Source organism: Pipra filicauda, unplaced genomic scaffold, assembly GCF_003945595.2.
Source record: "Pipra filicauda isolate LSUMZ 115617 unplaced genomic scaffold, ASM394559v2 scaffold12_size5214236_pilon, whole genome shotgun sequence".
NCBI classification, from domain to species: Eukaryota; Metazoa; Chordata; class Aves; order Passeriformes; family Pipridae; genus Pipra; species Pipra filicauda.
Genome location: NW_024103763.1, coordinates 2185004 through 2200533, shown reverse-complemented (window position 1 = coordinate 2200533; position 15530 = coordinate 2185004). Strand labels below are relative to the sequence as shown.

The window sequence follows — 15530 nt, the reverse complement described above, 5'->3', positions numbered from 1 at the left end:
ACACCTTGTATTTTTGTATAATTGAAATGAATAGGCCAGTAGCCTACCAGCCCTGGATTAATAAAGCCTAGGTGCAAATGCATATGTCATAGCAAATTATTTTAAGTCATCAGGAATTCAGCTGAACATTTAAGTTTGAAACATACTGATCAGTAAGTAGACTGATGTGCAGTTTCAAAGGTGGTCAGTCCTTAGGAAGAGTTGGCTTAAATTTAATGCGTATTTTATAGTGAAGAGAGGGAAAACCACAGTGATTTTAGAGGTCCCTTCCATCATGCTAGTTTAGGTAAAAATGTTGAAAATAATACTTTACAATCTGAAAGGGCATTGAATAGCGCTGCATAAATGCCCAGTTTGTATTAAACTCTAGTTTACTTTTTTTTTATGACTTGTTAAATGCTGTGCTACAGGTTGAATTTGTATTTGTTAAGGTGTAAAAACTGATGGAGTTCAGGTACTCTTTGTTCAGATTGAAAGAGGAATTTGTTGGCTTTATAATTAAAGAAAAAAAAAAGCCTCAGACCTGTCTTGGTTTGTTTTTGTTTGGTTTTTTTGAAAGCTCTGTGCCTTCATGCTATTGCTTTTCAGTAAATGCTTGGTTTACAGAACAAGGATTTACCAAGGGAAGTTATCAGTTTGCATCCCAATTCTGATATACCAGGGGAGCAGAAAAAATACTCCCTTGTCAAAGTTTCAGGTATGATAGTTAAACCTGTAATGTTCATCACCTTTTCCTTAACCACAAACTGAAAAGATGGCTAATAAGGACACAAGGTCTTTTATTTTCACTGTAGTTTTCCAGTCTTAAAGAAAAATTCTTTTGCCACCAATTTGGGGAAGGATATTATACCTAGTTGCCTTTTTAGAACTGTGTCTTCTCATGTGTGTCTGAGCAGATGATTTTAATTCAGATCTAGCCATATAAAAAGTCTGATTTAATACCTTTTAGTCTCTTAAAGGTAGGAGAAAAGGTTGAACTGCTTGCAGAGGAGGAGCAGACTGTGGAATCAGAACTTCAGGATATATTTAATGGAGATGCTCATTTGAGTTTGAATTACCACAGATGTACATAACCTGTTCTGACATTGAATTACAGGGCAGTTTGTTGGTTATCGTGTTTCAAAAGATAACCTGTTACACACATTACAGTAAGACAATACCTCAGAGTGATCATGAAGTGTGCCATTGTGTTATTAGTTAGGAGATTTCCCTGGAGGGTCATGCTGGATCTTGCAGTCTTGTTCCAGAAATTCATATGAATAAAAAAAATGAAATTAAACATTTCCTGATCAGTTTCTATGGTGCTGTTGTAATAAAAGGAATTAATTACACAGAAATCTGTCCAATTTTGCATCTGTGAACCATTAAAAATTGTTAGGGATTCGATGAACTATGACTAGGCCCATACAAGGTAGAACTCAGTGACAGAGTAGGGGGAAAAAACCAGCTCCCATATGTTCTACTTGCAAGCAAAACTTTTCTAAAAAAGAGGTTTTTTTAATGTTGAAAGCATTGACTCCTCTGCACAGTTTCTTTTGGAGGAGCTTTCTTGTTTGCTGGTTTTTATTTGTTTATTCCCACAGGTAAGGTAGAGCTTGCTTTAGACTTCATGTAAAGAGCTGGTCCTTTTCTGTTAATGCACAGAATAGTCCATCTGTGTACATAACACCTCAGGGATATGCCAGCTGACAAAGATGGGCAATGTATTAACATCTTAAATGCTCTTGTAGGCCCAAATCAAATGCAACATCCTAAATGCTCTTGTAGGCCTCTCAAATTAAACACTCATCAGCAGGTAATGAGTGTATAATGGGATCTGGACAGCATTGCCAGACTCCATGGCTGATAAGCTCAGGTGGAAAGCATGTGGGGCAGGGAAGTCCTTCTTGAGTAGTTAACATCCCTGGAGGTCTGTGTTGTTTCTGGAATTCAAGACCAGGAATCTTTCGAGGAAAAAAAAAGAAAAAAAAAAGTTATGCTATATGATTGCCTTTAAAGAGTAGATTGAAAAGGAAGAGGACTATCGTCATGCTTTAACTCTCTTATTACTAGAACATCTGTGCCTTTATATATACTCAAAAAATCTTGCAGTTATTTTGGATGAGAAACAGAGTTGTTGGATACAAAACTATTGCTTGTGTATTGACATCACAAAACCTGTTTGGTATACTGTGGGGCCTTACACATCCGGAACATAATCACGAACCTGACTTTTGGGCTTTGGTCACTGTCCTTGAAACATCCAGTACTGCTGGGTGCTTGACAACCTTAATCTCACCCATGGCCAGGAACAGGGAGTAGTGCATCAACCTGAGTTATTTGCTGGGATTCCTGTGGTACGTGGGTTGGGTGACATCCTCTCATATGATGGAATCTGGGGGGTAGAAGCAGAGCAAACTTGTTAGCTAGAAAAATTCCTTACTACATTGAGGTCAGGGGGATGCTGGAGTTGCTCTTAAGAAATTTTTCTTTTCCTTTAGCTTCCACTCCAGGCACCTGATGTTTTTTGGTACATCTTGTCCTGTCCAAGTTCAATGGCGTCATCAGCTGGGAATGCCTGTTCCCTGCAGCTCTCTCCTTCTGATTTGAAGGCAGCAATGTATGGCCAGCTGTTGGCAAACAGAACTTTGTGCTGAGGCTCTGGGGACAAAAGGTGTGGATGAGGAATGTTGGCAGCCATTTTACATTATTATTATTATTATTACTATTATCATCATCATCAATAGTAAGAATTCTTACCCATGCACAGTTTTGTTCACAAAAAAAATTGCTGCTCTTTAATTTAGAAACAAAATGACGTAAATAAATTACTTTAAAAGAATGTTTAGGGAATAAGGAGAAGTATTTGTGGCAAGTTATTCTGAAAATGTCATGCAATATGTGGTTAAATTATTTTGTTCTTTCCTGGTTGTAGTTTTTATGAAATTGGTGAGTCAAGCAATTGTAAGTAATATTTTTATTGTCTTAAACTTTTCTCTTACTCTATAGGAACTGCGTGCATCCTTCTAGATTACATCTGAATGACAAAAATACATAGATAGCAGGAGAAGGAAGAGTAATGCCTTTATTTAGAATTATCTATCAGTAACTGTTTGTTAAGTGCATCTGTCATGTCCTATTCTGGATTTGTTTTCCTAGTGTCTCAGCTGGTAATTCATTTTTTTTTGATACCTGATGACGATTATTTTAATGTTATTCTCATTCAGCAGTCTGTGTAATCAGTGTGGGACTTAAGTTCAGGAATATGAGAAGTACTTACTGCCCTCATTTTTAGTCATTTAGCAAAAGCACATCTATGGCGTATTTTTAGTACATTTTTTAAGGTGAAATATGTGTTGTCAAGAATATTGATTTCTTTCAAAAAATAAATGCCATTATACATGGGACTGTGCTTGTAAAAGAGTTTATGCAATTAATATATCAGATGGAAAACTTGGGCTGAGAAGGGCTTTGGGAGAAATTATGTACAAATATGGATAAATTAAAAAGGCAGATAATTCAATATAATGGTATCTTGTGTGTGTGAACAAGTAAAGTGGATTCAAGAAGATTTGACAAAAATTATTTCCTTTTGCAACCTAAATTTAAATGTCTGAATGAGTTCCTACAGCACTGTGACTTGGGAAATGGCCTTATTTTCTGATGTTAGGCAGAGGTGAATACCTGATTATGATTTCTGCTTGTCTCTTTGCTAGTAATGATGAGCATTACCTAGCATGGAAGAGAGAGATGGCAGCATTCAGATGAATTGAGGACTGGCGTTGAAATGCCTTGGGAATATTCCGGACTCATGATCTTTGACGTTCTGAAGCAATATTGTCTGAAAAAAAGAGATAAATTAAGATCTTCTCCCTCTGCATCACACTGAGTGTGCACACTATGTGGCAAGAAGTCGTGCATGAGCAGTCATGGATCACCAATTTTTGTGCTCTATTAATATCATGGGACCATTTAGGTTGGAAAAGACCTTTAAAATCATCAAGTCCAACCATTAACCCAGCACTGCCAAGGCCACCACTACACCATGTCCCTAAGTGCTACATCTGCACATCTTTAAAATACCTCCAGGGATGGTGACTTCATTACTTCCCTGGGCAGCTTGTTCCAGTGTTTTACAACCCCTTCCATGAAGAAATTTTTCCTAATATTCAATCTAAACCTCCTCTGGCACAACTTTGAGGCCATTTCCTCTCATACTGCCACTTTTTACTTGGGAGAAGAGACCAGCTCCCATCTCACTACAACCTCCTTTGAGGTAGTTGTAGGGAGCAAGAATGTTACCTCAGCCTCCTTTTCTCCAGGCTAAACAACCCCAGCTCCCTCAGCTGTTCCTCATAAGATTTGTGCTCTAGACCCTTCGTCAGCTCTGTTGCCCTTCTCTGGACACACTCCAGCACTTCAATGCTTTTCTTGGAAAGAGGAGCCATAACTGAACACAGGATTTGAGGTGTTACCTCACCAACACCAAGTACAGGGGTCAATCTGCTGGCCACACTGTTTCTTATACAGGCTAGGATGCCACTGGCCTTCTTGGCCACCTGGGTATGCACACTGGCTCATGTTGAACCTCATACAATTGACCTCGGCCCATCAATCCATCCTGTCTGTATCCTTCTTTAGAGCTTTCCTTCCCTTCAGCAGATCAACTCTCACCCAGCTTGGAGTCATCCGCAAAGTGACTGAGGGTGCCCTCGATCCCCCTCATCCAGATTATCAATAACGATTTTAAACATGACTGGCCCCAACACTGAGCCCTGGGGAACACTTGTGACCGACCACCAGCTGAAAGTAACTCTATTCATCAGGAATCTCACCAAGGGCCCAGCCATTCAGCCAGTATTTTTACACAGCAGAGAATGCACCCATTCAAGCCATGAACAGCCAGTTTTTCCAGGAGAATGTTATGGGAAATGGTGTCAAGGGCATCTACTCAGTGGGTCACACTGTTACAGGACATCAGGTTGGTCAAGCAGGACCTGCCTTTCCTAAACCCATGCTGGCTGGGCCTGATCCTCCAGTTGTCCTGTATGTGCCATGTGATAGCACTCAAGATGAGCTGCTCCATGACCTTCCCTGCACAGAGCTCAGGATGACAGGCCTGTAGTTACCCAGACCCTCCTTATGGCCCTTCCTGCAGATCGGGGTCACATTTGCTGACCTCCAGTCAACTGGGATCTCTCTGGTTAGCCAGGACTGCTGGTAAATGATGGCTTGGTGAGCACTTCCACCAGTACCCTTGAGTGGATCCCATCCAGCCCCACAGCCTTATGTGTGTTTAAGTGGTGTAGCAGGTCACTGACCATTTCCCCTTGGATTATGGGGGCTTCATTCTGCTCCCCATGCCTATTTTCTAGCTCAGGGGGCTGGGTACCTGGACATCAACTGGTTTTGTTATTCAAGACTGAGGCAAAGAAGACATAAAGTACCTTAGCCTTTTCTTCATCCTTTGCCACTTGTTTTCCCCCACATCCAATAAAGGCTGAAGATTGTCCTTAACACTCCTTTGGTTGCTAATGTATTTATAGAAACATTTTTTTTTCTTTTATGATGCTAGCCAAATTAAGTTCTAGTTGGGCTTTGGCTCTTCTGATTTGCTCCCTGCATAGCCTCATGACATCCCTGTAGTCCTCCTGAGTTTCCTGCCTCTTCTTCCAAAGGTCATAAACTTCCTTTTTTTCCTGAGTTCCAATGAAAGTTCTCTGTTAAGCGAGGCTGGTCTTCTTCCCTGATGGCTCAATTTTCAGCCTATAGGATTTCCTTCCTGAAGAATGATTTGAGCAACTGTTTGATTAGAAAGGGAAATGAAGGGAAGGCATAGCTGTGAATGCTTGATTAACTTAAAACTTTAAGTGGCTTTGTTTTGGAGGCAGAAAGTCAGGTGACAGACTCTAAAAGTCTGCCAGAATTGAGGACTTTCTCCTGTCTCTTGAGCCTGGACTGTTTGTTTTACAGCGTATTTGTGTGTGGTTTATTTTTGGTGTGTGAATTCTAGAGGTTAAAGCCTATGAATCTTGTGCTGGCGTATTGTATCAGGGACAGAATGTGGTTGACTCTTGTCCCAGGGCTGAACCAGGAACAACAGGCTTACCTGGTACTGGGACATCCCTGCCTGCAGCACCAACATGTTCCTCGTGTGAGTCTCTTTTGAGGTGTGGCTACACCCTAAATGGCATGAATGAGAACCAAAAATGCAACAAAACCAGTTTCAGAGAAGCTTTATGCTATAAATTGGGGCTCTTATAACTGAGGCTCAGCAGTCAAAACAATCTTTTATCCTTCATGTGTCTTCATATTTTTCAGATGTTTTGATAAGCAAGTGAGAATGTTCTCGGTTCCTTGCAGCCTAATGTGCAGATGTCTTTTCAATGTTAGGGATTATTTGACCATCAAAAAGGCGATATCTCTCAAGAATCAGCTAAATTAACATATTCAGGGTTTTGTCAAGTCCTGTTACTCGGTAACAGTCTTGTTGATCCATCAGAAGGTATTCAGACACAAATGTTAAATCGACCATCAAATACTCAAGAGTCTAACTTATCCCTTTGATACAGGGAAGCTACAGAGCTTCCCTGTACTGGTCTAGCTGTCTTAGGCAAAGATTGATGGGGAAGAGATGCGTGATGGATTATCTCACATTCTGCAGTGCTCTTTGCTCCAGGCGAAAACGTGTAGTCAGCTACATGTCCTTAGACTGTTAATCAAACTGAATAGCTGGAATACACATGGGCCTCAAAGCAGGACGTGGTTCTGTACAACCCTGCACTCGGCCATGTCCTGAGCAAAGAAAATGTGTTGCTTGGCCTTCTACAATATTTTTTGGCGCAATGGGCTTGTTTCTGCTCCCTGATTGCTCTGTTCTGAGGAGTGCACCCAGGTCTTGATTTAAGTGGCTTTTCATGCTCAGTAAGCATTTGTGTCCTGTGACTCTGTACAGGTTCTGAACTGAGGTACATTGAGTTGGATCTGCTACTGTAGTTGGGGTCCAGTTTATGAATTTGCAGTGCTGCCACCTTTCATGTTCTCTAGAGCTCTTTGCAGCTTGTTTTAGGGGCTGGCGTGTTCTGTGAACTTCAGATGGCTTAGCAGTGCTTTTGGAGTGGGGGAGGGGCTGTGATGTGGCGCTGCCATTTTTGTGTTTCACCGCATGGGGAACTCTAGCCAAGTGTCCTATGAAGAGCTGGGTTCCCAGCTGAGGGCATCTCCAGCAGCCTTTCCTTATCGTGTGACCTACCATGGCAGAGCTATGTTGGAAGGGAGGTTAAGTGGTACTGACAGCTAGCCAATCCTGGATGTATGGCATTAAGCATAGTCACACTTTCATTATTCCGTTAAAATTTGTCTCTTGCACAGAAGTTTTCCATTGTTTTCAGTCTTCCACAGTGCTGTAATAATCAATAACGTGTTGATATGCTGCACTGGGTAGGATACATGTCTTCCTCCCTTCCATTGTTGCCTCTTCTCCAGATGTGATAGAGGCATTGCTAACATACTTATTATTAGGGGCTGCCAGATTGACATTCATAGCACAGTACACTACAAGAATTCAGGGCTTTGTTTGGGGTTCAGGAGTATTGTCCACAGGTGAAAAAACTATAGCTGTCATTGCTTTCCAAATCTTACGATTTCTGGGCAATATAAAATTTTTTGAAATGTTAAAATATTTCTCTTGAAGATAGGACAAGTATCCTCTGTTGGCTTGATTTTTGGTTCCAGCCTATTTTTAGTTCCTGTGGCAGTACAAAATGTTGCTAAGTTTTGTCTTCTTCTGTCCTTTTGTTGCAGGTCTTGATGATTGTCTACAGCAATATATAAAGAACTTTGAGAGGGAAAAGATTAGTGGTGACCAGCTGCTACGAATTACTCATCAAGAACTGGAAGATCTTGGAGTCACACGAATTGGCCATCAGGAGCTTATCTTGGAAGCAGTAGACTTGCTCTGCGCACTGGTAAACTTCTTGGGGCAAAGTGGGGAGGAGTGAACGGTGTTTGCATATTCACACTTTGCTATTCAAATTGCTAGTCCTAAAGACTGTCTAAGTAGTTCAAGAAACTCCTGACATGTAATGGACAAACAAGTTTAGCATTTTAAACCAGTGCAAGATAAAGAGCAAAATCTATTGATAGGATGATATTTGTTAAATAAATTGGCATTAGAGATTTAAGGCTTTCATATATGTCTTTCTAGAATTAAAGTTTATCTGAAATCACAAACAAACTAATCTGGGTTTGATTTGGAATGTAAAACAGTGAATGAAGTAATTGAGTGCTGGTTGCCCTTTACAAAAAAAATGTTCTGATATTAACCATGTCATTTTTCACTGATCCTTTCATGCAAATTATGTTTTAGATGATTATTTGAGCTTGATGAAACATAGCTGCTTGTATTTCACAGTAGAAAGTATTAAATACTGAAATAATTAGCTTATGTGTAAATAATACATAAATTTTTGATGGAGCATACAGAGGGATTTTGGTAATGGTCTTTTCAGTCAGGTCATGTCATGCATAACTGGGATTATCTGCTTGGTGAGAGGTCTGGTGCTGACTTCTCTGTTCTTATGAACTTCTAGTATGTGCCTGTAAAGATTAGTGATAAATTGGGCACACTGTCTGGATTCTCTGCTGTAGGAAGGATTGTGAACAACCCTGTTAAGAAGTACTTGACTGCCTGAAGTGGTGTTTTGTGGATTTTTAATGCACACTACTTTTTCAAGCCTCAGAAGGAGCTTTTAGAAAGCTGAATCTGGGTAGAGGCAATCAAAGATGGTAGGATAAAAGGCTCTTCAGAAAGGCTTGTGGGTTCTCCATATGGAGCAGCTTTTCTGAATACCCTGTTATTGCATCTTTGGAAGATGGATGTGAGGGGTAATGAAAGGAGAGAGTGAAAAAAAATAAAAAATACAAAAATAAAGTAAAAAAAGGGGGAAAGCTTTTTCATAAGGGAAGACATTTGACTTTAAACTTGATTCTCTTTAGGGTAGTGTTTCTAATAACGTTGCAATGTGGTTTAGTGCAATAAATTAACTCATTAATTTGTTTTTTTAAATAATGAAGAAGTTGCAATCTTATAAAAAATGCTACTGGTATAGAAGGGAGCATAAAGAGAGTTATTCACATAATACTTTTCTCATCAGACAATGCAACAGAAAACTTTAATAAACTTAATAAATACTTTAATTAACTGAGATAGATAAAGCATAAGTTAGGGTGAACACTGATGACCATTTTTCCCAGTCACACAAGACAGAAAGATTGTAGTTCTTTGAATAATAAAGTATTTTTACAGAAAAAACCGCTCTTGTTTATTAGCTGAAATTTCTTTTTTCCTTGGTATGTAGTTACAGATGTTATCTTTAAACAAACAAACAAGACTTGTCTTTGTAGCTCCCTTATCTTAGGCAAAAGTGTATGGAACTAAGCTGAATATAAAATAAGGAATTTGTAGCAAAGGCTAACACTGCATCCTTAATGCATCCAGCAAGTCTCTCCTTCCTGGTCCTTGTTGCACATATAGTGTTTTCTGTTTTTCTGAGTTTGTCTTAAAGAAAACTTGATCACTGAAACACAATAGCATGTGTTCAGATCACATCTTCTAATTTAAGCTGAGGTTTTTGCAGTCTCACAATTGGCTCCTGATGTCTCCTCGGGGATACAAAATGTGATTGTGATATTGATTTTAGGGGACTTAATTTGAATTTATTGTTCACCAATCAGATAAACCTCTTAGAAAATTTAATTCAGAGGCAATCCGTTTGGCTGTACTGGTCTTATACTTACAGGCTTTTTTTTTTTATCGCATCAGTAAGTATCTGTCCTGGTCAGGGCTTGCCTATTCTTCCGATTTGACTCTAATGTTAGATTAGAGTAATTGTTCAGGAGAATATTAAGCCTGTGACTCTCCAGTCTAGGATAACTTCTAGTTCAGGTAGCCACTATGCTATGGCTTTTTTAATGATCTGGTTATTTTTTTTCTGTTTCACTGGAGTTTGACAGAGGTTTCATGACAGAATTTAGCATGAGTTACGAATGTATGATCCAAGTGAGTTTACATCTGTTTGGATGCTGGAGATGAGGGGGTAGAAATAGTAAAGTTAAATTTGCCTTGCAAGCATAATCCCTGATTGATGTGAAAGTAATCATTAAAAAACAAAAGGATTGTTACTTCTGCTTCTCCTCCCCATTCTCTCTGAGTTAGAGAGTGACCACCTAAATGATTTTTGGCATCAAGTACAACCGAGTGGACAGAACCACCTCCCACTATTCATCTATGTTCCCACTCTGCAGTGGAGACTTACCAGTGCAGAGTTGCTCTCACTTAGGAAAGCTTCTACAATGTTGATAGCTGATGGGGTTTATTCCTGACCCCCTTCCCAGCATTTTTCAAGGGTAAACTTCTATTTGTGTTTTCTGCCCTGTCAGCTGTGAACATTGCAAGTGGCAAACCAGCTGCCTTATGTCACATGTCTGTAGTTCATGGGGCAACATTTTCTTCCTGGGGGAAAGTGGAGAGCCTGAACAAGCATATCTGACTGGTTTGGAGAAAGCATGGGACCTCCTTAACCCAGATGGAGGCTACTGAACAGTGCTAAAAAGACAAACTGTTTGCCACAATAATTGCTGAGAACCAGTTATGATTGATAGCACTATTTAAAGGATGTTCTTTACTGGGTTTTGACAGAAGGTGGGTGGGTGGCTGTGGTCTCTCACACTATTCCCCTCCTGTCAGAAGCACTTGCAACAAATGGATCCTCCTGTGTTCGTTAGCTGAACAGAGGACAAGTGGTGGCCTGTACTATCCATCTTTAGTAGAGTCTCTCTTGGCTGCCAGCCTGCCATACTGTGCTCTTGACAAGAGAGCAAGCATTCAGGGGGTGAGATTCGCAGGTGTTCTTTTCCTGTGGTGCTTCAGAGAAGGGGGAATAATGTTTTTGCCCAGCTGCTACTGCTGTTACAGGTCATGCTTGCTGATAATGGTGGGGGTGTGCATACCACATAACCTCACTGAAGCTGAACATGCTGAATCTAATTAATGGGGTCTGTCTCTTTCCTCTCTCCTGTCTCCCACCTCTCTCTGAAGTTGGGAGCATGTTCAATAGGTTATCATGCCTTGGTGCAGCTTTGTGTTTTATAAAATCCATATGTCAGAAAGGGCAAGATAAATGAAATGTTCTTCGTGCTTAAAAGAAAGAAGTAGTGAGATCTGTGATGGTATTTTGTTGCTGCTAAGAGTTTGTTGCGTGGTTTTCAATCAGTGAGAAACCACCATGATGGATATATGCCCACAGAATTATTTTATTTCTCGCAAGACATGTCTCTTGTTCTTCCCTTTCTGTTTAAACTGGAACATGCAGCTGAGATTGCACTGGTGGCATCAACAGGTAGATTTGTCCTTCATGTGGACGTCCATTTTTATTCATACTCACAAAATCCCCCAAAATAATTGACATCTCAAAATTGGTTGAAAATGGTAAACTAAGAAACTGCATGTCCATCTCTAGAGATACAGGAAAAAGTGTACTGGGTTAGGTACCACAGTATTTTCTCTTCAGACTACTCCCAGGTTATAAAACATACAGTTGTTCATCAGTTCTTACAATTACCATTCAGATTTTAGCTTCAGCATGATCCTTTTCAGTATGTGTGTGACAGTGAAGCAGGTCTAAAACTGCTTTACATTTCATCAGTAAACAAACAACAGTGTAGCAGACCTTCATCCACAAATAAAATGTGATGAGCTTTGTTTCCTTGACGGTTGCTTTAAAAACTGGATGTGAATGAACAATGGCAACAGAACGTAAATTAAGGAAAGATGGGGATGATGCTTACAAAAAGAGAAATGCATAATGAAGAACGGATTACTTAGATAATGCCATCAGATCACTATATATCAATGTTCAGGTTTGGAGTGAATCTGGAGGTCTTGTATCTGCTGCTGTACCTCACGGGGCTGCAGAAAGCAGAGAAATGCACATAATTATTTTTCTATCATCTGTTTGTCAGGAGATGGATTTTTATTTATCAAAACTGGATATGACCATATTTTGCTGAGTGTCCAGACTCTAAATTTTATGTTTACTTGGTATCATATTTTTCCCTGACAACACTGTGCTTTACCTCACTGCTTGGAGAATACAAAGACTGAAGACTGCACAGCCAAACATTGCTTCTTTAATCTCTAAGAAAATGATCTAGTTTATCTAACATATCACCACAATGCCTTGATGCATGAGGATTCTTTTTTTTTATTTGCTTCTCCAAAATACCTTGTTCATTTTGTTTACATGAAGATTAAATTAGATTCATTTAATTCTGAACATATTCAAATATTTTTTAAACAGAAACCTTAAAAATGGAAGATATTTTGTTCTGGAAAGGTAAAAATATTTCAAAAACTTCACAAATAATTTTTGGATGCTTTGAAGTTTTCCATAAGCAAAGAACTTTATAAGTCCCTGTGAATTTGCAAAATACTTCTTCAGGGAATCTGCATTTGTGTAGAATAGAGTTTGGTTAAACAATGAAGTAAAACAGTTTTTTTGCTTTATACAGCGTACTGGTTTCAGTACTAGTTTCATGCTAGTTATTTAAATCTGCTATGACTGCACAGGAATTTATTATACACTGTATATTTGATTCTGTAAAACTAGAAGATTGCAGCAGATGAAATAGCATTATTATTTGGCAGAGAAAACATTGGCGTGCACTAACGGCATGAAATTACTTATAATTTACCACTAACACAAAACATTTATATGCAAATGAATGTAAAAAATAGACCTACTTTACCCATGAATGATTTGATTTCTCTTAAGAATTATGCCTTTTATCTTAATTTCATCTTCCTGCCATTTCTCACACAGAAATCTTTTCCTTTGCACTTATCACTAGTCAGGTCTGAAAACTACTTTTGTCAGTAACAGTGACTATTAGACTTAATCATCATAGTGCTAAATGAGAAAGACTTCATTTCAGAATGGAGATTTGTATGTACTGGAGTTTGGATTTAGTGTTAATATTCTGCCTGCTCATAGCAGAAAAATTACTTACCCTTTTCATTGTTGCCCTTTGCAAGTTAAAGTTCTGCTTATATATCATATGCCTTCCTGTCTTCAGCCTGAGCTGGCTTAACTGCAGAGAAGGAAAACATTGAAGTCCATGACCAGATCAATAAAACTAAGGAATTAAAGGGTTTCTATCAATAAAGCTAAGAAATTAAAGGGTTTCTGATAGCTCATATAGATCACATTAAAAATGCGTTAGCAGACCTTTTACGTCGAAATGCAGTAAACCCTGTGGTTTGCCAAAGACAGTGAATCTGTATGCAAAGGGTGAACGTCCTGCCTCTCATCAGTCTCAAGAATCAGTTATGGATCCTAGATACTTTTCTCAATTGTTTTATATTTCTTTGGCATGTTTGAAGGTTTGGGTGACTACAAAATACATGCCCTTATTCATAGACTTATAGCATGGTTTGAGTTGGAAGGGAGCCTTTGTAAAAATCTAACCCCCTAGTTAAAAGCAGACTGAAGGAAAAGAGCTGTTACATTGTAAAATGTTTTAAAGAAGTAGTGTGTTCATAACAATTATTTAATTCCTTTTTTAAAAGAAATATTTTAAACTGCTGGTTAGCTGTTTAAGACTTTGTGAAATGCATATAACTGAATATGTAACTAGTAGTTTCAATTGTGGAGAAGTAAGAGCACTTGACTGACTAAGGACAAAATTACATGAGAAAGTAGAAAAACAAAAAAGTAATGAGCACTTGGTGTTTCAGAGTCTGTTGATTGAATAAGAGTAAGAAGAATGGTTTATATAATTGCTCTATTAGTGCTACAAAGCGTGACCAGGGCTTGGCTTTTTGATGTGTTGCTTGATTGTGCTGTAGAAAAAGAAGGGCATTTTTCAAGAAAGGGGTTAATGATGATGATTGTGAATCTTTCCAAGGTTCTGCAGGGCTATAAGTATCATGCACCTGAATTTTTTTTCTGACTGTAAACATTTAGGACAAATATTTATACTCTTTGAAACCATTTGCCTTTTAATCAGTGTATGTTTAATAATTGCAGTAAATGATACTTGAGCTATCTGGGTTTTTGTTCTTATCTACTTATTCTGTGTTTATGAAACAAATGTGTTAGGATCATGTGTTGTGCACTTCTAAATTACCCCATATGTCAGTGCTATTTGAAGGAGAGATAACCTTAGTACTGGCATTTTGTGACGCTGGAAGAAGGGCCGTTAGAAATATATGTTGTAGGCAGATCTGATGAGGTATAAAGTTACATAAGGCACCTTCCATATGACAAGCTGTGATATCAGTTGCTAGCAGCTTTAAGCTGGTAAGCTATCTGCCTCAGTTTGTGGGATGTGTTCAGCCAAATGTTTTGGAGAACGAGGTTCAAATGCATTTTTTTTCATTTTTAAAAACAACTTTGGAGACGAAGTTTGGAACTTTTCTTGATGAATTTTTGTCCTCCACAAATTTTAAGGTGTGGTTTTGAAGTGGCTGCCATGTGCTGTGGTATCATGTGATGCTGTTTTGATTATTCCTTTAGAATTTTCCTTAGGCTTCCTGAGAAATGAGGATTCCGTGAACTTTACTGTTTCCAGGCTGTTTGGTTAAAAGCAAAGAAATGATACTCAAGAAATAAATATGGAAGATGAAAGCATTGAAAAATAGTGAGGAGCAGAATTAAGCTAACCTGAGGTGATTTTAGGTAAATTTCTTAGTGGTCATATGATATTCTTGCCTAAAACTCCTGTGTTCAGCCTGTGAATAAGTGGAAAAAGCCTTTTTATTGCATAAGAAAGAAAACTTATTACATCTTTCTGATAGTTATCCATGTTACTGAGAGATATCAAATATAATTGAGGAGTTGCACTTTTTTACACATAATTTATTACTCAATACAGCCATCTAGACTATAAAATTTGTCTTCTTAAAAGGTTGCCATTTTTTTCCTTCTTTAAAATACAGTGTTTGTGTGTGTGATGACAGACATTTACCAAACAAAAAATAACCTTTACCTTCTCCAATTTATACAGGCAGCAGAAATTAATTGATGTGAGCACTGCTATCTGCTCTGCCTGCCTGGTGAAGATGCTGGTTTTATTTTCTTTTTGCCTCCAAGCACCAATGCTAGCAGTAGTATTTTCAGTTCCCATCTTGTGTCTCTTCAGTAAGAGTTAGCACTGGTCACTGCATGCCTTTTTCTCCACTGGTTTCACAGCTTTCTGGGCTGAGGAGAAGAAATAGTGATTTAGGGAGGTAGGCAGTGGGACCACATACTCATTTCTCTGTCTTGGAGTATTTGTAGGAGCCAAACAGTATCACTGAACTTGATGTGATGTATGTGCTTGATGACATATAGGTATTCATGGTTGCATAAAAGTTGTGATGGAGACTTCTATTCTAGGAGATTTCTGGATTTGTTAATGGGACTGTGGCTATGTCTGTATTGAATTTTGCAGTGTGTTTAGATCTGAGCTTGGCCTTTTTTGTTAACTGAGACGTCTTTGCTCTTGCAATG

General features: G+C 38.7%; 1 protein-coding gene across 5 annotated transcripts in view; it reads left to right on the top strand.

Annotated features, from left to right (window-relative positions):
• CNKSR2 (connector enhancer of kinase suppressor of Ras 2) overlaps window positions 1-15530 on the top strand; it is a 210175-nt gene that overhangs the window by 29985 nt on the left and 164660 nt on the right. For all 5 annotated transcript variants that reach the window (XM_027731127.2, XM_027731128.2, XM_027731123.2 and 2 more), the window contains exon 2: window positions 7783-7946. In XM_027731127.2, the coding sequence (XP_027586928.1) occupies window positions 7783-7946 (164 nt within the window). The remainder of the gene's footprint in view (window positions 1-7782; window positions 7947-15530) is intronic.